General features: G+C 40.2%; 1 protein-coding gene across 1 annotated transcript in view; it reads left to right on the top strand.

Moving 5' to 3' along the window:
* The window catches only part of LOC133249819 (estradiol 17-beta-dehydrogenase 11), a 48,970-nt gene that overhangs the window by 10,851 nt on the left and 12,558 nt on the right, over window positions 1-25,561 (top strand). Inside the window, exons 2-5 of the mRNA XM_061420761.1 lie at window positions 640-747; window positions 4,696-4,827; window positions 7,139-7,245; window positions 13,462-13,599. Of these exons, the coding sequence (XP_061276745.1) occupies window positions 640-747; window positions 4,696-4,827; window positions 7,139-7,245; window positions 13,462-13,599 (485 nt within the window). The remainder of the gene's footprint in view (window positions 1-639; window positions 748-4,695; window positions 4,828-7,138; window positions 7,246-13,461; window positions 13,600-25,561) is intronic.

Below are 25,561 nucleotides of genomic sequence, written 5' to 3'. Positions count from 1 at the left end.
TGAATAGTTTTTAGTGACATAGAAAGAAATCTCAATATCATTTTTTAAAGCCTGATACAGAATACACAGGGCTTACCAGTTGGTGCTAGTGGTGAAGAACTCACCTCCCAATCAGGAGACATAGGAGATGAGGGTTCAATCCCTGGGTCAGGAGGATCCCCTGGAGGAGGGCATGGCAACCCACTCCAGTATTCTTGCCTGGAGAATCCCATGGACAGAAGAGCCTGGCAGGCTGCAGTCCATGGGGTCCCAAAGAGTCGGACACGACTGAAGTGACTTAGCATGAACATGGCGTACACACATACATAGAGTCACAGAGTATGATACAACACTGTAAAGCAGCTATACTCCAGTAAAAATTACCTTTAAAAGAGTATGTGAAATTCATGAATGCACGCTCAGTATTTTAAGACTTTTGTCTTCTTTTAAAAGCTTGCTTTCAATTCAGTTCCAAATAAAGAGAAACTAGTTGTAGTACAAAGAGTGAAGTGTGCCTATATCCCTGTCAAAAATACATCAGTTAAATTCTTGTCCAGTCCTAGACCAGAGAATCTGAATACCCTCAGCTGTTTTCAGCTGTGTGTATAATCTGCTCATGTCATTTATCTTGTTCTTCTTGCCCTTCGTTGCTTTTTGCAGCATGGACTTGAGGAAACAGCCACCGAATGCAAGAGACTGGGTGCGAAGGCTCATACCTTTGTGGTAGACTGTAGTAACCGAGAAGATATTTACAGCTCTGCAAAGAAGGTAAACTTCCTTTAAATTTGGTTCCAATCGTATCATGCCAGAACTGGGGAGGATTTGGGAGATGATGCAGTTATGATGTAGACAAAGTAAACAGAAGTTTTGTGGTTCCTCCAAGGTTGTCCAGCGAGCCAGTGGCAGGCCCCAAACCTGGAACTGAGACTCCCAGACTGTAGTGTGTTCTGGAGTTTTCCGGGGAACTTGGTAAAAATAAATATGCACCCCGGGGACTTCCCTGGTGGCCCAGTGGTTGAGAATCTGCCTTGCAGTGCAGGGGACATGGGTTAGATCCTTGGTTGGGGAACAAAGATCCCACATGTCATGAGGCACCTAATCCAGGGCGCTGCAACTACTGAGCCGTGCAGTCTGGAGCCAGCAGGCAACAAGAGAACAGTCTGGTTTCACAACCAAGGCCCAAATGCAGCCAAATAGATAAGTATTTTTTAAAATATGTACACCAGAGGTTTTCTTGTAGTTGGCCAAGGGCTGAACCCGGGAATCTGCATGTTTAGCACCCTCCACACTTAAACTTTGCCCATCTAATTGTGCTGCAGGTGAATCTTTGATGACCTGCAAAATCACTGACGGGATCTTCTGAAGCTCAGAGAACTGGGTTAGTAAATTAGGATAAACCAAACTGTTTATCAGGCTTTGATCATATGTAAATCTACAAAAAGCTATGACAAACCTAGACAGCTTATTAAAAAGCAGAAACATCACTTTGCCAACATAGTCAGAACTATGATTTTTCCAGTAGTCACGTACAGATGTGAGAGTTGGACCATAAAGAAGGCTGAGTGCCGAAGAATTGATGCTTTCTAGCTGTGGTGATGGAGAAGACTCTTGAGGGTCCCTTGGACTGCAAGGAGATCAAACCAGTCAATCCTAAAGGAAATCACCCTGAATATTCACTGAAAGGACTGACTCTGAAGCTGAAGCTCCAATACTTTGGCCACTAGATGCAAAGAGCCGACTCATTTGAAAAGACCCTGATGCTGGAAAAGATTGAGGGCAGAAGATGAAGGGGCCAACAGAGCACAAGATGCTTGGATGACATCACCAACTCCATGGTCATGAGTTTGAGCAAACTCCAGGAGATAGTAGAGGACAGGGAAGTCTGGCGTGCTGCAGTCCATGGGGGTTGCAGAGTCGGACATGACTTAGTGACTGAACAACAACAACAAACCTTTTTCTAGAAAGCTAGAAAGTTATTTTCCTCTTCTATATACAACCAAGATGTGCTACACATGTTAGGGTTTTACGCCGAATGCATTTATGCACATTCTTGTTAACTAATTACTGTAATGGTAGAAAGGTCATTTGGACCTGGGAAAATTCTTTAAAATATACATTCCTGGACCTCACCTCTAGATACTCTGATTCAGTACAGTATGAAGAATCCAATTCTACTAGACTTCAGAATCTCTTTGTTTAGGAAATGTTAGATTTGGGAACCTTTTTACTCTCTCTTCATTTTTTTATTGGGCACACTGTGCGGCATGTGGGATCTTAGTTCCCCGACCAGGGAGCACACCCGTACTCCCTGCTTTGAAAGCTAGGAGTCTTAGCCACTGGACTGCCAGGGAAGTCCCAACTTCTATTTTTAGATTTTAATTTTTACTTTCAAATGGATGCCTCTTTATTATTAGTGATGCCTGAGCTAAGTCAAAAGAATAAGTAGAATTTACCCAGGCAAGTGATGGGAAATGGCTTTCCCAGAAAAAGGTGCAGTGAGAGCAAGGCCTGTAGGTAAGAAATATCTGCATTTTGTTAAATATCTGTTAAACATTTGTTTAAAATGCAGATATTTTATCTGCATTTAACAATGACTGTTTTACTTAAGGTAACAGTGATTCTCCTTCATACAGATGAATGCTCTTTCAATTAATAGTAACTGTGCAACTTTGAGCAAGTTGCTTAACCTCTCTGTGCCTTTTTTCTTCATCATACACTTTAAATGGATGTGTTTATTATACTGAAGTTTATTATATAAAAGGTTTTTTAAAAATCAACAAACTTACAGTTTAAATATATAAGGTCTTTCTTTCTTTTTCCTCTGCCTAACTTTTCTCAATTACAACATGGGGATTGCAGCAGTATCTACTTCATAGGGTTGTTATGAGGATTAACTGGATTAATGATGCAGACTTCTTAGAAAAGTACCTGGCACTTAGTAGCCACTTTGTAAGAATAGTTGTTAGTATTAATAGAATCATCAATCTAATAGAATCACCAGTTAGTAGAATCGCCAGTACTATCTATGTAATTTTGTTATTGGCCATTGTTAAGGGGATTTACTAGTTACCTAAAATGGAATACACTGATTTCCAGACTTACCTGGGCAAAGGCTTTCTGGAAAAGATAGTTTTATTATTTGAACCTATTCCATGTGTTTTAATTATTGTGTTTTTACTAAAATTATTCCAAGATAAACTATATACTTAAGCAGAGTTTACACAATGGAGATGTGATTATCAGATATTTTGACATAGGCTTTTTAATGTAGCTCTTTTGGTTTTTATGCAACTTAAACAATTAAACTCTCAGCCTGCTTTTATTATTAAGAAATATTATTAAGAAATATTATTAAGAAATTAGGGTGGGATATTATGTGATGATGAGGAGCTCAAGGATGAAGATAAGGTCAAGAGTGTCATTGGCAATATAAAACAGTAATTTATATCTTGTCCCTGATGTGTGTGTGTGTGCTTGGTCATGTCTGACTCGGCAATGCTATGGACTATAGCCTGCCAGGCTCCTCTGTCTGTGGGATTTCCCAGGAGAGAATACTGGGGTGGGTTGCCATTTCCTTTTCCAAGGTATCTTTCTGACCCAAGGATCAAACCTGTGTCTCCTACATTTTAGGCAGATTCTTTACTGTCCGAGCCACAAGGGAAGTCATGAATTTATATCTTGAGTCCTGTTACTTTGGAGGCATAATGGCAGCTTCATCAGTTCAACCACACAAAATGTCCGTTTTTCTCAATAACTTAGGGGCATTATTCTGAACAACAGTTTTTATATTGTGCTAGAGATGTGGATACAGGTACACACAAGTGTTTGTCAAGGGCCAGACCACTCAGTAATTTACATACAACCTGATGAAATTCATTTCTGACTGCTGAGTGTTCAGCAGTGACACACTCATGTCCTCCTGATGTGCTGACCAGCCTTCCTTCCGACTTCCTTTCTGTCTGAAGTGGCTTATCTTGGGCTCTGAAGTTAGATAATCTGGGAGAGTCTCATCTCCATGTGACCTTAGATATCCACATGACCTTGGGCAAGAAATAACCCTTCTTTGTTTCACGTTTCTGACCTTTAAAATGAGCATATAAGAGTTACTACTTCATAGAATGGTGAGACTTCAGTGGGATAAATAATGCAATCGTGTAAAATGCATTGCATAGTGAAAGGCTTTAATGGGCTACATTCCACCTCTCCTTCAGTCCCCCAGCTGCTGGGAAGGGGGTGGGTACTGGTCCATGACCTGTTAGGAACCAGGCTGCACAGGAGGTGAGCAGTGGTTGAGCAAGTGAAGCTTCATCTATATTTACAGCTGCTCCCCATCGCTCGCTTGACCACCTGAACTCCGCCTCCTATCAGATCGACGGCATTAGATTCTCATTGAAGTGCTCACCCTTCTGTGAATTGTTGTTTATCTGTCACTGGTTAGGTTTTTGTTAGCCAAATGCCTCTTGGGTTCTAATCAATAGAGACCAAAGTCAAGAGACTGAATTGCAAAAGAAAATTTCTGCCTATTAGACTTACAGGCAGGGCCATTTTGAAATTAAGTACTTAAAAAAAAATCTTTTTCCCCACTTGACGCATAGGTTACAAAACAACTTTTTTTTCACACGTAATAGAAAGAGTTATACTTCGTTAAGAGTCATTGCATGCAGACCTATTCCCAGACCTCTAAATGTTGTAAATATTTTAATTTTATGTTTGAAGGTGAAGGCAGAAGTTGGAGATGTTAGTATTTTAGTAAATAACGCTGGTGTAGTCTACACATCAGACTTGTTCGCTACACAAGACCCTCAGATTGAAAAGACTTTTGAAGTTAATATCCTTGCACATTTCTGGGTAAGTATGATTTCTTTTACCAAAAACAATCCCTTTTGTGTAACCCAAGGTTTAAGTTTAAAGTGAAGCTTTCAGCAGACATAAGGTTGAATCAAACCAATACTGACACTTTCTCCAGATACCGAGAATAATATTATGTTCAGTTCAGTTCAGTTCAGTTGCTTCGTTGTGTCCGACTCTTTGCGACCCCATGAATCGCAGCACGCCAGGCCTCCCTGTCCATCACCAACTCCCAGAGTTCACTCAGACTCACATCCATCGAGTCAGTGATGTCATCCAGCCACCTCATCCTCTGTCGTCCCCTTCTCCTTCTGCCCCCAATCCCTCCCAGCATCAGTGTCTTTTCCAGTGAGTCAGCTCTTCGCACGAGGTGGCCAAAGTACTGGAGTTTCAGCTTTAGCATCATTCCTTTCAAAGAAATCCCAGGGCTGATCTCCTTCAGAATGGACTGGTTGGATCTCCTTGCAGTCCAAGGGACTTTCAAGAGTCTTCTCCAACACCACAGTTCAAAAGCATCAATTCTTTGGCGCTCAGCCTTCTTCACAGTCCAACTCTCACATCCAAAGAAATCATTTTACATGCTGTGACCAAATACTATCAATCATACTTCCCTTCCCTCAAAAAATATGAATAATATGAATTAATAATAAGAATAAACTTTAGGTGTTATATATGTTTTAATTCTAAGCTAGATTTTTACATTTCTCTGTGATCTGTTTAGAGATGAGGGGGGGATTAGAGATTATCTGAGTCATTTTCTGTGATTCTATAAAAGGTGAACCCAGTTTACCTGTTTATTTTCACAAGACTCAGGCCTTATATTATTTCCTGGTTCCAAAATTGCAAACTTTATCAGGAACTTCACCATTCAAGATCTTAAATGGTGAGAGAGAGAGAGAGGATGAGAGAGAGAGTCTAAATGTTGGTCAAATAGCCATTACATAAAAGAGCCCCTTAAAGATTTCTTGGATGTGAGTTTGGGATGAGTAATCTCAGAATGTAAATTGGTATAGTCACTGTAGAAAATAGTATGTAACTGCCTTAAGAAAGAAAAAAGAGAGCTACCATATGACCCAGCCATCCCACTCCCAGGTATATGTGCAGAAAAAATGAAAACTCTAATTCAAACAGGTACATATTACCCCAGTGTTCACAGAAGCATCATTTACAATACCCAAGACATGGAAACAACCCAAGTGCCCAGCAACACACAATTGAGACTTAGAAGGTGTAGCAAATATGTATAGAATGGAAATTTACTCAGCCATAAAAAGAATAAAATACTTCCATTTGCAACAACATGGATGGACCTAGAGAATATATTTAGTGAAGAAGATCAGATAGAGAGAGACAAATATAGGATACCCTTTACATATGGAAAGTGAAAAATAATACAAATTAATCTATATACAAAACAGAAACAGACTCACAGACACAGAAAAACTTATGGTTATCAAAGGGGGAGGGAAGGGAAAGGGACAAATTAGGAGTCTGGGATTAACAAACTGCAGGCATAAAACAGATAAGCAACAGGGATCTACTGTATAGCACAGGGAATTATATTTAATACCTCGTAATAACCCATAATGGAAAATAACATGAAAGTATGTATATATATGTATATATATATATAAAACTGAATCACTTTGCTGTGCACCTGAAGCTAATACAATATTGTAAATCAACTTTACTTCAGTTTAGAAGAAGGGATATTGAGGTTGGTGAAAGTGCAGTATTGTTTCATTTTATTAGCCCCAAGTTATTGACATCCATTTTTTATATTTTTATGCCTTAAAAGTTTGTGTCTTTCTGAAAATGTTTTTTTTTCCTGAATCCCCAGCATACAGTAGGTGCTCAATAAATATTTATTTTGTATAAAAGCATTCAGTGACTGTTGCAAGATTTTTTGTCACTTCAGTATTTTGATGACATAACCAAACTCTTTTCTAACAATTTCACCTTAAATGTAAAATTTTCAATAACTCTAGATATTATACTTGTTCAATGTATGAGATGAGAGAAGACATCAATGATGGAAGGTGGAGGAACTGGAGACATAAGAAATTAACAATTTAATTGAGATGGATTCTCAAAGCTTTTAGTGTTCATTGTTTCATTTAGCTTTTCTAATCTGGGCATCCTATCTGCAGTATGTTGCCACATTTGTTTTTTTTCTCCTATGAAAATTAATCTAGGTTTTTTTATTGATGAAATGTTATGAACAATGTTAAAATACACTTCATTTTGAAATATTCCCACTGGGTTTGCAAATCAGAAATAATTTTTTTTCTCTTAATAAAAACATTTCTAGACTACAAAGGCATTTCTTCCTGAGATGATGAAGAATAATCATGGCCATATTGTCACTGTGGCTTCAGCAGCTGGGCATACTGGGGTCCCCTTCTTACTGGCTTACTGGTATGTGAACATGTGTTTTTTTCATTGGTTCCTGTGCTTAACTTGAGTGTGATTTCTTGAGTGTAATGAGGACTATTGTTAACAATGATAGGCTTTCCTGGTGTCTCACATGGTAAAGAATCTGCCTGCAGTGCAAGAGCCCTGATTTCAATCTCTGGGTTGGGAAGATCCCCTGGAGAAGGGAATGGCAACCCACTCTAGTATTCTTGCCTGGAGACTTCCATGGACAGAGGAGCCTGGCAGTCTTCAGTCCATGGGGGGCACGAAAGAGTCAGACACAACTGAGCAAGTAACACACAGACTTCCAGTGTTGCTGAAATAAGCAGAAGGAGTTGTACAAAGTCTCTTGCACAACAGCCTTATCAATCATTAATCCTCTCCTAGGCTGACCGTTTGAGAGGTGGCTGCAGGGAAATTATCCAATAGGAAGCCAAGTGCTTCAAGCATTTCTCATCCCTTTTAGCAGCAAGGAATTAAAATGAGGGCAGGATTTTTACAAGATGAGAAAAGTTAATATTAATCATTTTAATAAAGTAATTTTGGGGAAACTAACCATTAGAAAGAGAGAATATAATCTGGGATTCCAAATTAAAAACATCCAGACAATGAAATTGTTGTAAAAGTGAATTTTAATAGTTCTTCTAAAAACCCATGCCAATTGTAGTAACTAAGAAGTTACTATAACAGAAGTTACTATAACAAGTAGAGCACAGTAATGGTGTGCTCCCCCATGTGGAGAATTGATCTGTGAGGTCATGATAGCCATGGTCATCCTACTGGTTGCAGGCACCCTGTTGGCTGTTAGCTGTTTCTGTATGTTAGCAAATTATCACCCTTTAATGTTGAATTATGACCATGTAGGTAAATAGATATTGCTCAAATTTGTTTTCTACCAAACAAATGTGCTCTTTTGTTTGTATCTAAATACAATTAGATACAATTGTATCTAATCAATTATCTATCAATTGTATCTTAGATAGAATTAAGTATCTAAATTTTAGAAGTAACACAGATGTAGTTGTAAATGTAGCCATATATATGTGTATAAATATGGGATTTCCCTGATAGCTCAGTTGGCAAAGAATCTGCCTGCAATGCAGGAAACCCTGGTTCAATTCCTGGGTTTGGAAGATCTGATGGAGAAGGGATAGGTTACCCACTTCAGTATTCTTGGGCTTCCCTTGTGGCTCACCTGGTAAAGAATCTACCCGAAATGCAGGAGACCTGGGTTCGATCCCTGAGTTGGGAAGATCCCCTGGAGAAAGGAAAGGCTATCCACTTCAGTATTTTGGCCTGGAGAATTCCATGGACTGTGTAGTCCATGGGGTCACAAAGAGTCAGACACAACTGAACGACTTTCATTTCACTTCACTTCAGGCTCTGGTGGATAACTTATTTTCTTATGACATATAAACATATGAGCCTAGCAGCAGAACCTGAAACTATCTTTCATCAAGGGAGAGCTGCTGCTGCTGCTAAGTCGCTTCAGTCGTGTCCGACTCTGTGCGACCCCATAGACGGCAGCCCACCAGGCTCCCCGTCCCTCGGATTCTCCAGGCAAGAACACTGGAGTGGGTTGCCATTTCCTTTCCAGTGCATGAAAGTGAAATGTGAAAGTGAAGTCGCTCAGTCGTGTCCGACTCTAGCGGCCCCATGGACTGCAGCCTACCAGGCTCCTCTGTCCATAGGATTTTCCAGGCAAGAGTACTGGAGTGGGGTGCCATCGCCTTCTCCAGCTAGGGGCTAATTACTTCAAAAGAGACAGTATGTAGTCTAGGCACAATAGACCTGTCCTGTGACTGCTTTAGCAGTATTTCATCTTTTTTTTAAAAAAACTCAAGTCAAGGTTATATTTATTTCTAAAACTATTAGAAAATAAATATATACCAACAGAGAAAGAAAGAAAATGTAGATGAACAACAGAACAAAATAAAAATCACTTCTCTTGCCATTGCCTAAGAACAACCAAGCAGTCTGTGGATATGGTTAGACTAATTTTGCAAATTTGTTTGTTCTTTTTGTTCATCTATAAACTCTAGCTGATATATTTTGTCAATTCATATAGTCAATTTATAAGCATGAAAGTTACCAGTATGGAAAGACATGCCAAAATTGAGTACTAATCATTAGCTTGTAATGGAATGTTATCCAAAAGAATAATTTGGAATAAGAAAATATTAATTAAGGTTATTGATAGTAAGAAGAAATTTAGTGGGCTTTCCTGCTGGCTCAGATGATAAAGAATCTGCCTGCAATGCAGGAGACCTGGGTTCAATCCCTGGGTCAGGAAGATACCCTGGAGAAGGAAATGGCTGCCCACTCCAGTATTCTTGCATAGAGAATTCCATGGACAGAGGAGCCTGGAGGGCTACAGTCCATGGGATCACAGAGTCAGACACGATTGAGCAACTAATGCTTTCACACACACATAGTGCAGTAAAAAATCCACTCACTGTTAGCTTTTATATATATATATATCTATAAACAAGTTCATTCTGAAGTTCAAAAATATAAAATTCCTTCAACACACTCAAGATCATTATGAGTTTTAATATATTTCTGCACTTTTGGTTCACTCCAGAAAAATCAGAAAAAACAGTTTAGTAGAAGAGAAAAGAAGAATATTTATTGATAATCTCACCACACAGAATAATCTCACCACACAGAAATAACCATGTATTTAATGTAGAAATACAGTCATACCTTGAAAAAGATATACATACATAATCTTTTTTTTAAAGTGAACATTTTGCATTTAAAATATATATATGCAACATCATTTTCAGTTTTTGTTGGATAATTTATTTTTCTAGATTCTTTCAGTTGCAAGGAACACAAAATGTATACTGCCTCAGACCAAAAGAGGAGAAATCTTACGCAGGCTCTCTGTTGCCAAGAATGGCTACCAGCCTTGCTGGAATAATATCTTCTCAACTCCCAAGTCTAGCATCAGTGGGGAAAAGCCATACCTCCCAGTGTTCTAGTCCTGGAGTTCACTCTTAACTAGACCAATGTGGATCCAACTGCTGAACTAGGGTGTAAGCCAGCAAAATCAAAGCCATCTTAGCAGAATGAGGGAATATGAATGCTGACAGAGGCAAAAACAGCCTCTGTCCACTACAGACATTTTCAGCTCTTTCCAACTATTTGCCTTCATGAACCGGATACCCCAGGGACTATCCTTGACTATACATCTTTAGAAACATGATTGTTTATTTCCTTGGGATAAGTAATTAAAAGAGAAATTACTGACTCTAAGAGCATAGCATAGATAGATAGATAGTTAGATAGAATTTTTTTTTTTTTGGCTGTTATCTCATGGCATGTGGATCTTTGTTCCCCAGCAAGGGATTAAACCCGCACCCCATGCAGTGGAAGCACAGAGTCTTAACCACTGGACTGCCAGAGAAGTCTCAAGCATGGCATATTTTTTTAATGAATTTTATACCTTTTGCCAAATTGTCTTCCAGAAAATGCTGCCAACTAACCTGTACTTTGGAAAACTGCCATTTAGCCTATACTTCAGAAATTCTGTTGAAAGTTCTCTCACTTTTTTTTCTTAAAGCTGAGACATATGACTTAAAATTATTTCCAGTCCAATTCTATAAAATGAAAGTATTTTGTACATTGAAAACAACTCAAACAAAAAATTACCTACTATCCTTACTGTTACTCCTAGGCACAACTTTTATCTTGTATTTATTTTGTATTTATCTTGTATTTTGTATTTATCTTGTATTTATTTTGTATTTATATTAATTACCCCTGAAAGGATAAAACATTTCATATACATATATCTATTGGTTTTGGGGGGCTTCCCAGGTGTCACTAGTGGTAGAGAACCTGCCTACCAGTGCAGGAGATGTAAGAGATGCATTCGATCCCTGGGAAGATCCCTTGGAGCAGGGCATGGCAATCCACTCCAGTATTCTTGCCTGGCAGGCTACAGTCCATAGAGTCACACAGAGTTGGACAGTCGACTGAAGTGACTTAGCACTCGTACACATTGGTATTTTTATTTTGTAAATTTTCTGCTAATGCCCTTAGGTATTTATCCATTCGAATATTGTCTTATTCATTTGACTTCCTCAGTGGCTCAGTGGTAAAGAACCCACCTGCCAATGCAGGAGATGTGGGTTCGATCCCTGAGTTAGGGATCTTGCCCTGGAGAAGGGAATGTCAACCCAATCCAGTATTCTTGCCTGGACAGAGGAGCCTGGCAGGCTACAATCCATGGGATCGTAAAATGGGTCAGACATGACTGAGCATGTTCATTCATTTATAAAAATTGTCCTTTATTCACCTAATTCTTATGTCACCCTAATCCTTGTCCTATAAGTTGCAAATGCTTTACCAGTTTGTCATTTACCTCTTAACTTGGTTGTTGTTGTTTTTGTTTAGTCACTAAGTCAATTTCCCAGGCAAGAATACTGGAGTGGGTTGTCATTTCCTTCTCCAGGGGGTCTTCCCCACCCAAGGATCAAACCCGCGTCTCTTACATCTCCTGCACTGGCAGGCAGATTCGTTACCACTGGTGCCACCTGGGAAGCCGTTAGCTTGGTTCGGAGCTGATGTAAGTTTCGACTATATCATATTAGAGGTCTGATTTGCTGCCCAAATTTAAAGCCTAATTCCACCACTTTGTTTTTTGTCTTTGGTCAAGTTCTATAATTCCACCTCTACCTAAGTTTCTTTTTTGGGAAATAGATATCATAATAGTATCGGTTTCACAGAATTATTGTTAAGGGATTAAATCAAATAATGCATCTGAATAACTGAGGTCAGTGTCTGGCATATAGTAATCAATTTTAGATACGATTATTTTTGTTTCTGTTGTGTACAGAAGATTTACATTTTATGTAATTGAATCTAGCAATCTTTCTTTTAAGCCTTCAATAAATGTCTAAGCTTCAGGAAAAAAAGGATAAAAGAGAACTTTCCACAGCTTTCTGTTTTCCAAAGCACAGGTTAATTGGCAAGAATTTGCTTTGTATAATTGCTGATCTGTACAGGCTTAGAGAAAAGCAATCTATCTAGTAATTAATGGTACTGAATTATACACTTAAACATAATTAAAATTGTAAATTTTATATTAAAAATATTTTGTGTAATTTTTTTAATTAATAAAATAATATTCTAAAACCCATTGAATTGTATTCCTAAGTGAGTGAATTATATGGTATGTGATTTTATATTTTTCAGTAATGCTACTTTCTCTAAAAGCCTAGTTGGAAAACTAATGTCCATTTAAAATACGGAAAATTTCCTTCTCTTTCCAAATGAAGGCACTATGATGATAAGAATTGCTTTACATTTTGATTTATTCACTTGAAAAATATTTACTGAACACCAATTATAGGCCAAGCACTGTGCCAAGCCCTGGGGATTCACTGGAGAGCAAAACAGTCATAGAGATTATTATAGAGAAGGTATGGGGTTAGACATTTAAAAAATTCATCCAAATGAATATTTAATTACAAATTCAAGATGTGCTTCATGGAAAACTGAAGATTACTGTATGATGGGGAAATAATTTAGACTAGGGTTTCGGAAATGCATATTTGAGGAAGTCAAGCTAAGACTTAAAGGAAGAACAGGACTTATCCAGGAGAATTTCCCAATAAATTCCATGACATGTTGTAGTAAATAATGAACAGCCTATAGTGACATTACATTTTAGGGAAACAGCAACAACAAAAACAAGCACCCTACCAATTTTCTTAACAAGACATTTAAGCCTAGTCAGTTCTCTGATAAATGCTGAGATGCAGTAAATGCTTCTTTCTTAGACTTAGCTGTTATTTGCTGTTTTAGTTGCTAGTGTGTCCGACTCTTTTGTAACCGCCTGGACTGTAGCCTGCCAGGCTCCTCTGTCCATGGAACTTTCCAGGCAAGAATGCTGGAGTGGGTTGCCATTTCCTTCTCCAGGAGATCTTCCCAACCCAGGGATCGAACCCACGTCTCTTACATTGGCAGGCGAGTTCTTCAGTGCTGAGCCACCTGGGAAGCCCTCTGAGACTTTACTGTGCCTACCAGTTTGCCCGAGGGTCATCCAGAATGCAGATTCTAATTCAGCGGGTCCTGGCCAGGCCTGAGATTCAGATGTTGCCCATGCTGTTTGGCAGAGCACCACACTTAACTAAGGAAAACAGACATCTGAGTTAAATAGATGAAGCCGCTTTCTTGAATTATTTTATGAACTCTGTTTATTTTCAGTTCAAGCAAGTTTGCTGCTGTTGGATTTCATAAAGCTCTGACTGAAGAATTGAGTGCCTTAAAAAGAACCGGAGTCAAAACAACATGTCTCTGCCCTAATTTCATAAACACCGGCTTCATCAAAAACCCAAGTACCAGGTAAGTTGAGGCAAAAATGGAGACAGAAGGATTGGTGGTTGCTATGACTATCAACCATTCTATAGGTTTTCCTAAATATTTTAATCCTTAAAACATCTCATATTCGAGGCCCTTAGCTCATCTCAGTTTCAGCTTCTGTAGACTATGGGAACATATAGAGAAAGAGAGAGAATGTATATAAACAGATGTGAATGACACAGTGAAGTTGCTTAGCCTTCCTTTTTTCTTCGCTTGGGTGGTGGTTCTCAGACTTCAGTACTTATACCTTTCTCTAGGAGTACTGGGAACCATGCAGGGGTCCCACCCCCAGAGTTGTGCATTTCTTCATTTTGGTCGGGATAGAGTAATGGTGGGGCAGGGAGCCTGTATATTTAACAAGCATCATAATTAGTTCTTTTTTTATTTTTAAAAAAATATTTATGCATTTACTTGGCTGTGCTAGATCTTACTTGTGTCACGTGGGATCTTCCTCCTTTGTTGCATCATGCAAACTCTTAGCTGTAGGATCTAGTTCCCTGGTCCAGGATTGAACCCAGGCCCCTGCATTGGGAATTCAGAGTCTTAGCCACTGGACCTCCAGGAAAGTCCCACATCATAAGTAATTCTGATAGAGGTGACCAGTACCAGTGTTAAAAGAAAAAAAACCTTTCCTTTGGTAACCTAGAGATCATCCTTCAAATAAGTTCAGTTCAGTTCGGTCTCTCAGTCGTGTCTGACTCTTTGCAACCCCATGGACCGCAGCATGCCAGGCCTCCCTGTCCATCACCAACTCCCGGAGTTTACCCAGACTCACGACATTGAGTCAGTGATGACATCCAACTATGTCATCCCTTCTCCTCCTGCCTTCAATCTTTCCCAGCATCAGGGTCTTTTCCAATGAGTCAGCTTTTCACATCAGGTGGCCAAAGTATTGGAGTTTCAGCTTCAACATCAGTCCTTCCAATGAACACTCAGGACTGATCTTTAGGATGGACTGGTTGGATCTCCTTGCAGTCCAAGGGAGGCTCAAGTGTCTTCTCCAACACCACGGTTCAAAAGCATCAATTCTTCTCCGCTCAGTTTTCTTTATAGTCCAACTCTCACATCCATACATGACTACTGAAAAAACCATAGCCTTGACTAGATGGACCTTTATTGACAAAATAATGTCTCTGCTTTTTAATATGCTGTCTAGGTTGGTCATAACTTTTCTTCCAAGGAGTAAACGTCTTTTAATTTCATGGCTGTAGTCACCATCTGCCGTGTTTTCGAGCCCCCCAAAATAAAGTCTGCCACTGTTTCCACTGTTCCCCATCTATTTTCCGTGAAGTGATGGGACCGGATGCCATGATGTTAGTTTTCTGAATGTTGAGCTTTAAGCCAACTTTTTCACTCTCTTCTTTCATTTTCATCAAGAGGCTCTTTAGTTCTTCACTTTCTGCCGTAAGGGTGGTGTCATCTGCATATCTGAGGTTATTGATATTTCTCCCGGCAATTTTGATTCCAACTTGTGCTTCATCCAGCTCAGCATTTCTCATGATGTACTCTGCATATAAGTTAAATAAGCAGGGTAACAATATACAGCCTTGACGAACTCCTTTTCCTATTTGGAACCAGTCTGTTGTTCCATGTCCCGTTCTAACTGTTGCTTCCTGACCTACATACGGATTTCTCGAGAGGCAGGTCAGGTGGTCTGGTATTCCCATCTCTTTCAGAATTTTCCACAGTTTACTGTAATCCACACAGTCAAAGGCTTTGGCATAGTCAATAAAGCAGAAATAGATGTTTTTCTGGAACTCTCTTGCTTTTTCGACGATCCAGCGCATGTTGGCAATTTGACCTCTGGTTCCTCTGCCTTTTCTAAAACCAGCTTGAACATCTGGAAGTTCACGGTTCACGTTTTGCTGAAGCCTGGCTTGGAGAATTTGGAGCATTACTTTACTAGCTCCAAATTTACTCATCTCACTAGCTTTGTGAGGTGAGTGCAATTGTGCAGTAGTTTGAGCATTCTTTGGCATTGCCTTTCTTTGGGATTGGAATGAAAACTGACCTTTTCCAGTCCTGTGGCCACTGCTGCCTCTTCCACATTTGGTGACATATTGAGTGCAGCACTTTCACAGCATCATCTTTTAGGATTTGACATAGCTCAACTGGAATTCCATCACCTCCACTAGCTTTGTTCATAGTGATGCTTCTTAAGGCCCACTTGACTTCACATTCCAGGATGTCTGGCTCTAGGTGAGTGATCACACCATCGTGATTATCTGGGTCGTGAAGATCTTTTTTGTACAGTTCTTCTGTGTATTCTTGCCACCTTTTCTTAATATCTTCTGCTTCTGTTAGGTGCATACCATTTCTGTCCTTTATTGAGCCCATCTTTGCATGAAATGTTCCCTTGGTATCTCTAATTTTCTTGAAGAGATGTCTAGTCTTTCCCATTCTATTGTTTTCCTCTATTTCTTTGCACTGATCACTGAGGAAGGCTTTCTTATCTCTCCTTGCTATTCTTTGGAACTCTGCATTCAGATGCTTATATCTTTCCTTTTCTCCTTTGCTTTTTGCTTCTCTTCTTTTCACAGCTATTTGTAAGGCCTCCTCAGACAGCCATTTTGCTTTTTTGCATTTCTTTTTCTTGGGGATGGTTTTGATCCCTGTCTCCTGTACAATGTCATGAACCTCCGTCCATAGTTCACCACGCACTCTTTCAGATCTAGTCCCTTAAATCTATTTCTCACTTCCACTGTATAATCGTAAGGGATTTGATGTAGGTCATACCTGAATGGTCTAGTGGTTTTCCCTACTTTCTTCTATTTAAGTCTGAATTTGGTAATAAGGAGCTCATGATCTAAGCCACAGTCAGCTCCTGGTCTTGTTTTTGCTGACTGTATAGAGCTTCTCCATCTTTGGCTGCAAAGAATATAATCAGTCTGATTTCGGTGTTGGCCATCTGGTGACGTCTGTGTGTAGAGTCTTCTCTTGTGTGGTTGGAAGAGGGTGTTTGCTATGACCAGTGTGTTCTCTTGGCAAAACTCTACTAGCCTTTGCCCTGCTTCATTTTGTACTTCAAGGCCAAATTTGCCTATTACTCCATATGTTTCTTGACTTCCTACTTTTTCATTCCAGTCTCCTATAATGAAAAGGACATCTTTTTTGGGTGTTAGTTCTAAAAGGTCTTGAAGGCTTTCCTGGTGGCTCAGACCATAAAGCGTCTGCCTGCAATGCAGGAGACCCAGGTTCAATCCTGAGTCAGGAAGATCCCCTGGAGAAAGAAATGGCAACCCACTCCAGTGTTCTTGACTGGACAATTCCATGGACAGACAAGCCTGGTGGGCTCCAGTCCATGGGGTCGCAAAGAGTCAGACACAACTGAGCAACTTCACTTTCTAAAAGGTCTTGTAGGTCTTCATAGAACCGTTCAGCTTCTTCAGCGTTAATGGTTGGGGCATAGACTTGGATTACCATGATATTGAATGGTTTGCCTTGGAAACGAACAGAGATCATTCTGTCGTTTTTGAGATTGCATCCAAGTACTGCATTTCAGTCTTTTGTTCACCATGATGGCTACTCCATTTCTTCTAAGGGATTCCTGCCTACAGTAGTAGATATAATGGTCATCTGAGTTAAATTTCACCCATTCCAGTCCATTTCAGTTCGTTGATTCCTAGAATGTCGACATTCACTCTTGCCATCTCTTGTTTGACCACTTCCAATTTGCCTTGATTCGTGAACCTAACATTCCAGGTTCCTATGCAATATTGCTCTTTACAGCATCAGACCTTGCTTCTATCACCAGTCACATCCACAGCTGGGTGTTGTTTTTGCTTTGGCTCCGTCTCTTCATTCTTTCTGGAGTTATTTCTCCACTGATCTCCAGTAGCATATTGGGCACCTACCGACCTGGGGAGTTCCTCTTTCAGTATCCTATCATTTTGCCTTTTCATACTGTTCATGGGGTTCAGTGTTCAAGCCAAGAACACTAAAGTGGTTTGCCATTCCCTTCTCCAGTGGACCACCTTCTGTCAGACCTCTCCACCGTGACCCCTCCATCTTGGGTGGCCCTATGGTCAATGTGATTAGATTGATTAGTTTTCTGTGATTATGGTTTCAGTCTGCCCTCTGATGCCCTCTCTCAGTGCCTACTGTCTTACTAGGGTTTCTCTTACCTTGGACTTGGGGTATCTCTTCATAGCTGCTCCAGGAAAGTGCAGCCGCTGCTCCTTATCTTGGACTTGGGGTATCTCCTCACGGCCACCACTACTGACCTTGGACGTGGGGTATCTCCTTTTGGCCGCTCCAGTGCCGCCCAAAATTAGTAACAGATCAGAATCTTTTCAAAATAAGTACCAGATCAAAATCTTTTCTTGGTTAGAAAATAAAATTACAAAGGATTGGCACTGAGGTTAATTTTTAATGTTTCCTGTCTTTGAGAATAGCTTTAATATTTTTGTAAACATGGTTTACAAAAATGGTTACTTTAAAAAAAATTCCAACATACAGAAAAATACAAATAAATTTTTTTTCCATTTCATTTAAACCCTCTATCCAGTGAAGACTATTTTTAACATTTTGAAGAACATTCTTTTGGACATCTCTTTGAAAATGAAAGTGATAGTAACTCAGTCATGTCTGACTCTGTGATCCCATGGACTGTAGCCCGCCAGGCTTCTTTGTCCATGGGATTCTCCAGGCAAGAATACTGGAGTGGGTTGCCATTTCCTTCTCCAGGGGATCTTTCTGATGCAGGGATTGAACCCAGGTCTTCTGCATTGCAGGCAGATTCTTTACCATCTGAGCCACCAGGGAAGCACAGACATCTCCTTTTGTACAGATTAAATGTCTAAATTTCATATAACTGGCATATATTACACATGAGATTCTAGAAGCAGTAAGTAAACTGCTTGTTCCCTCAGCATTATGATTATAGACAACAAGTTATTAGTGTTGTTTAGCCACTAATTCATGTCCAACTCTTTGTGACCCCAGGGACTGCAGCCTGCCAGGCTCCTTTGTCTATGGGATTCTCCAGGCAAGAATACTGGAGTGGGTTGCCTTTTCCTTCTCCAGGGGATCTCCCAGACCCAGGGATCAAATCCTCATTTCCTGCTTGGCAGGTGAATTCTTTACCACTGAGCCTCCCACGAAGCCCAAGGGCAGCAATACTGTATTTACAAAATTCAAAGTTGCTTAAAAGTTAGATTTTAAATGTTCCCATCACAAAACAGAAATAAATATGTAATGAGATAGAAGTATTACCTAATGCTAAGGTGGCAGTCATATGGCAATATATAAATATATCAAATCAGCTAGTTGTACACAAACTTATATAATAGGTAAATTATATCTCAATAGGAAATAATTTTTTAAAGTTCACTAAAACTGAAAGGTATTCTCAAAGGTAGAGGAGAGTGTTTTATCTTCAAGATAAAGTTTGCCAGTATTTAGACACTAAAATAATATATTTGAGTCAAGCTTATCACTTAGACTGTCTTTTAGCAGTTAAACACAGACATTGTATATATATTTGCATTGTAATTGAATTTTTTACCCTTGCCTCCAGAATAAGCCTGAGGAAAGCTGGCATTCATGATGGCAAGGGTGACCTCTGCTGGCAAAACTCTGCTAGTACAACTAAAAATAACTGGGACATTTGCCTTAGCGGGTGGTAAGGGGAAGTTTAAATAGAAGTCAACCTGATTCTAGCCTGATCGAGGATATAACCTAACTAAGGAAGGGTCTGGGGCTTGTCCTGCCACACAAATTCCCTTGAAGATAAGCTGATGTTAGGATGCCAAAGGTGAAGTTGGGTTTAATGTAGAAACTGAGTTTCAATTCAGTTCGGTTCAGTTCAGTCGCTCAGTCTTATTCGACTCTTTGCAACCCCATGGAACGCAGCACTCCAGGCCTCCCTGTCCATCACCAACTCCCGGAGTTTACTCAGACTCATGTCCATTGAGTTGGTGCTGCCATCCAACCATCTCATCCTCTGTCGTTCCCTTCTCCTTCCACCTTCAATCTTGCCCAGCATCAGGGTCTTTTCCAATGAGTCAGCTCTTCACATTAGGTGGCCAAAGTACTGAAGTTTCAACTTCAACATCAGTCTTTCCAAAGAATGTTCAGGGCTGATTTCTTTTAGGATTCACTGATTGGATCTCCTGGCAGTCCAAGAGACTCTCAAGAGTCCTCCAACACCACGGTTCAAAAGCATCAATTCTTCGGCATTCAGCTTTCTTTATAGTCCAACTCTCACATCCATACATGACTACTGGAAAAACCATAGCCTTGACTAGACGGACCTTGGTTGACAAAGTAATGTCTCTGCTTTTTAATATGCTGTCTAGGTTGGTCATAGCTTTCCTTCCAAGGAGTAAGCGTCTTTTAATTTCATGGCTGCAGTCACCATCTGCAGTGATTTGGGAGCCCCAAAATATAAAGTCTGCCACTGTTTCCACTGTTTCCCCATCTATTTCCCATGAAGTGATGGGACCAGATGCCATGATCTTCGTTTTCTGAATATTGAGCTTTAAGCCAGCTTTTTCACTCTCCTCTTCCACTTTCATCAAGAGGCTCTTTTGTTTTTCTTCACTTTCTGCCATAAGGGTGGTGTCATCTGCATATCTGAGGTTATTGATATTCCTCCCAGCAATCTTGATTCCAGCTTGTACTTCATCCAGGCCAGTGTTTCTCATGATGTACTGTGCATACAAGTTAAATAAGCAGGGTGACAATATACAGCCTTGCTGTACTCCTTTCCCGATTTGGAACCAGTCTGTTGTTCCATGTCCAATTCTAACTGTTGCTTCCTGACCTGCATACAGATTTCTCATGAGGCAGATCAGGTGATCTGGTATTCCCATCTCTTTCAGAATTTTCCACAGTTTGTTGTGATCCACACAGTCAAAGGCTTTGGCATAGTCAATAAAGCAGAAATAGATGTTTTTCTGGAACTCTCTTGCTTTTTCGATGTTCCAACAGATGTTGGCAATTTGACCTCTGGTTCCCCTGCCTTTTCTAAAACCAGCTTGAACATCTGGAAGTTCATGGTTCATGTACTGTTGAAGACTTGCTTTGAGAATTTTGAGCATTACTTTTCTAGTGTGTGAGATAAGTGCAATTGTGCAGTAGTTTGAGCATTCTTTGGCATTGGAATGAAAACTGACTTTTTCCAGTCCTGTGGCCACTGCTGCCTTTTCCAAATTTGGTGACATATTGAGTGCAGCACTTTCACAGCATCATCTTTTAGGATTTGACATAGCTCAACTGGAATTCCATCACCTCCACTAGCTTTGTTCATAGTGATGCTTCCTAAGGCCCACTTGACTTCACATTCTAGGATGTCTGGCTCTAGGTGAGTGATCACACCATCGTGATTATCTGGGTCGTGAAGATCTTTTTTGTACAGTTCTTCTGTGTATTCTTGCCACCTATTCTTAATATCTTCTGCTTCTGTTAGGTGCATACCATTTCTGTCCTCTATTGAGCCCATCTTTGCATGAAATGTTCCCTTGGTATCTCTAATTTTCTTGAAGAGATGTCTAGTCTTTCCCATTCTATTGTTTTCCTCTATTTCTTTGCACTGATCACTGAGGAAGGCTTTCTTATCTCTCCTTGCTTTTCTTTGGAACTGTGCATTCAAATGGGTATATTTTTCCTTTTCTCCTTTGCTTTTTGCTTCTCTTCTTTTCACAGCCATTTGTAAGGCCTCCCCAGACAGCCGTTTTGCTTTTTTGCATTTCTTTTTCTTGGGGATGGTTTTGATCCCTGTCTCCTGTATAATGTCATGAACCTCTGTCCATAATTCATCAGGCACTCTATCAGATCTAGTCCCTTAAATCTATTTCTTACTTCTGCTGTATAATCATAAGGAATTTGACTTAGGTCATACCTGAATAGTCTAGTGGTTTTCCTACTTTCTTCAACTTAAGTCTGAATTTGGCAATAAGGAGTTTATGATCTGAGCCACAGTCAGCTCCCACTCTTGTTTTTGCTGACCTTGGCTGCAAAGAATATAATCAATATGATTTCAGTGTTGACCATCTAGTGATGTCCATGTGTAGAGTCTTCTGTGTTTTTAGAAGAGGGTGTTTGCTATGACCAGTGCGTTCTCTTGGCAGAACTCTGCTAGCCTTTGCCCTACTTCATTCCGTATTCCAAGGCCAAATTTGCCTGTTACTCCAGATGTTTCTTGACTTCCTACTTTTGCATTCCAGTCCCCTATAATGAAAAGGACATCTTTTTTGGGTGTTAGTTCTAAAAGGTCTTGTAGGTCTTCATAGAATCGTTCAACTTCAGCTTCTTCTGCATCACTGGTCAGGGCATAGACTTGGATTACTGTGATATTGAATGCTTTGCCTTGGAAACGAACAGAGATCATTCTGTTGTTTTTGAGATTGCATCCAAGTACTGCATTTCAGAGTCTTTTGTTGACCATGATGGCTACTCCATTTCTTCCAAGGGACTCTTGCCCACAGTAGTAGATATAATGGTCATCTGAGTTAAATTCACCCATTCCAGTCCATTTTAGTTCACTGATTCCTAACATGTTGATGTTCACTCTTGCCATCTCCTGTTGATTCATGGACCTAACATTCCAAGTTCCTATGCAATATTGCTCTTTACAGCATCGGACCTTGCTTCCATCACCAGTCACATCCACAACTGGGAGTTGTATTTGCTTTGGCCCTGTCTCTTCATTCTTTCTGGAGTTATTTCTCCACTGATCTTCAGTAGCATATTGGGCACCTACTGACCTGGGGAGTTCCTCTTTCAGTGTCCTATCATTTTACCTTTTCATACTGTTCATGGGGTTCTCAAGGCAAGAATACTGAAGTGGTTTGCCATTCCCTTCTCCAGTAGACCATATTTTGTCAGAACTCTCCACCATGACCCGTCTGTCTTGGGTGGCCCTACATGGCATGGTTCATAGTTTCATTGAGTTCGATTAGGCTGTCGTCCATGTGATCAGATTGGTTAGTTTTCTGTGATTGTGATTTTCAGTCTGTCTGCCCTCTGCTGGAGAAGGATAAGAGACTTATGGAAGATTCCTGATGAGAGGGATTGGCTGTGAGGAAAACTGTCTTACTCTTATGGGCAAGGCCATGCTCAGTAAATCTTTAATCCCGTTTTCTGTTGATGGGTGGAGCTGTGTTCCTGCTATTTACCTTGGGCCAAACTATGCTGCCCAAACTCGCTCCAGCATCACACAACCGCTGCTTGCTCCAGCAGAGCTCTAATTAGAGGACAGAAAAATTCTTACTTCAGTTTGTATTTTGAACACTAAATAAAATCTCTAGTTTTCTTAAACCTCATCAACAGTACTTTGCTTAGAGAGATCAAGTAACTTGACTGTAATTGGCAGAACTGAGTTTCAGATTGAAATTTCCTTTTTTTGCAGAGGGACAAGCCTTTGAGAAAAAAGGAAGCAATCCTCCTCTAAGGGACCAGTTCAGAATAATTTGTTTTATATTAATGTTGGAACTTAAATTCTCTTTTAAGGCACATCAAAGATGTAGCTTATTGGTTATTATATTTACATATCTAACACACTGCAAAGAAACTGTTTTACTGTGAGGGTTATAATGTAGCATAATCTGAGGTTTATTGAAATTAAGTGTAACCAGGTGCTCCAAGTAAGTGTTTTGACAGCTAACAGTTATTTTTGCTAAATAAACTTGGTTATTAGGCTTCCTCGGTGGCTCAGTGGTAAGGAATCCACCTGCCAATGTAGGAGACACAGGTTCCATTTCTGATCTCGGGAGACCCACATGCCTCAGAGCAGCTAAACCCATGCACCACAGCTGTTGAGCCTGTGCTCTAGAGCCCCAGAGCCACAACTACTGAGCCCACAAACCCCAGAGCCCGTGCTCCGCAACAAGAGAAGCCACTGCAATGAGAAGTCCGACCACCACAACTAGAGAGGAGTCCTTGCTCTCTGCAATTAGAGAAAAAAACCCTCACAACAATGAAGACCCAGCACAGCCAAAAATAAATAAATCAGTTAATTAAAAAATAAATACACTTGGATATCAAGAAATCATCTTATTAAAAGCCTTTATTGAAAGCCTACTAAATACAAGGTACCCTGGTGGCTCAGACGGTAAAGAATCCACCTGCAGTGCGGGAGACCTGTGTCTGATCCCTGGGTTGGGAAGATCCCCTGGAGAAGGGAATGGCTACCCACTCCAGTATTCTTGCCTGGAGAATTCCATGGACAGAGGAGACTGGCGGGCTACAGTCCACAGGGTCACAAAGAGTCAGATACAACTGAGCAGCTTTCACTTTTCCACCTTTCATTGAAAGCCTACGAAATACCAGGTACCCTACTAGGTCTACATACCTGACATAAATTACCTCTGATCTTTGAGACGGGAGAACTTGACTTGGATCCACACCATAGGTTTCCTCCCCCAACTCTAATCCTTTTAACAATCTGCCCATGTTATGGACAAAGAAACTGAAACTTGGAGAAGTTAAGAGAATTCCCCAAGGTTCCGCAGTCCCAGAATGGCAGACTGGAATTCTTTCCGGGGTCCCTGACTCCAAATGCCGCTCTATTCCTAGCTTTCTTTTTTCAACATAATTTTTCATTGAAGTTTTTCCCCAAGAATCATTAATTTTAAAATGTATATTGTTTCATTGGAAATAGCTTCATTGCTTTTAAAGCGTCTACACTTCCTAATTGATTTCCTTTTTCTGGTACATGGAAACATACATACTATTTATATAAGCTACCTTGCTGATAACAATATGCTGCTGTTAGCTTTCTGTGTTGATATATAAAGAGCTAACTTGTGTGCATGTGCTCAGTCATGTCCGACTCTTTGCAACCCCAAGATCTATAGCCCGCTGGACTCCTTTGTTCACCGGATTCTCTAGGCAAGAATATGAGAGTGGGTAGCCATGCCCTACTCCAGGGATCGAAGCCTGGTGTCCTGCATTGCAGGCAGAGTCTTTACCGTCTGAGCCACCAGGGAAGCCCAAAGAGCTACCTTTCTCCTCCTTTTTCTTACCTTACTGTTTCTTTATTTTTATTTTTGGCCACACTGTGTGGCATGTGGGTTCTTTGTCCCCAGACCAGGAATCCTACCCATACCCCCTACAGTGGAAACTCAGAGTCTTAATGGCTGGCCTGCCAGGGAAGTCTCACATTATTCTTTTTAATGTTAGCCTAATGATCCTTGGATGTAATTTTCTCTGTTGAGGGACATTTAGATCTCAAATCTTTCGTTATTGCAATAAATGCATATTTTTGTGTGCATGTATACATATGCGTTTATATATTCACATGTATATATGTAAGTGTGTGTGTATCTTTGCTTGCCTTTCCAACCATCTTATTTTTTTCTTTTCCCTTGTTTTTATTTGTTTCTTTATTTTTAATTGAACGATAATTACAAATTTGTTGGTTTCTGCTGTACATCAACATGGATCAGCCATAGTATACATATGGCCGCTCCCTCTTGAGCCTCCCTCCCACCTCCCATCCCATCCCCCGACTCTAGGTTGTCACGGAGGCCTGGTTTGAGTTCCGTGAGTCACATAACAAATTCCTACTGTCTGTCTTACATATGTTAGTGTATATGTTTTCATGCTACTTTCTCCATTCGTCACAGCGTCTCCTTCTTACCCCCTCCCCAGTGTCCATGTCTGTTCTCTATGTTTGCATCTCCGTTGCTGCCCTGCAAATAGGCTCATCAGTACCATCTTTCCAGATTCCATATGTATGTGTTAATATATGATATTTGTTCTTCTCTTTCTGACTTACTTCGTTCAGTATAATAGGCCCTAGGTTCATCCACCACGTTAGCACTCATTCAAATGCATTCCTTTTTATGGCTGAGTAATATTCCGTGTGCATCGGTACTACAGCTTCTTTATCCTTTCATCTACTGATGGACATCTAGGATGCCTCCCTGTCCTAGCTGTTGTAAATAATGCTGCAGCGAACATTCAACCATCTTATTATAATTATTTTTTTGAAACAAAT

Source organism: Bos javanicus, chromosome 6 (assembly GCF_032452875.1).
Source record: "Bos javanicus breed banteng chromosome 6, ARS-OSU_banteng_1.0, whole genome shotgun sequence".
Classification (NCBI taxonomy): domain Eukaryota; kingdom Metazoa; phylum Chordata; class Mammalia; order Artiodactyla; family Bovidae; genus Bos; species Bos javanicus.
The sequence above is the reverse complement of the archived record's forward strand: the minus strand, read 5'-3'. Positions and strand labels throughout refer to the sequence as shown.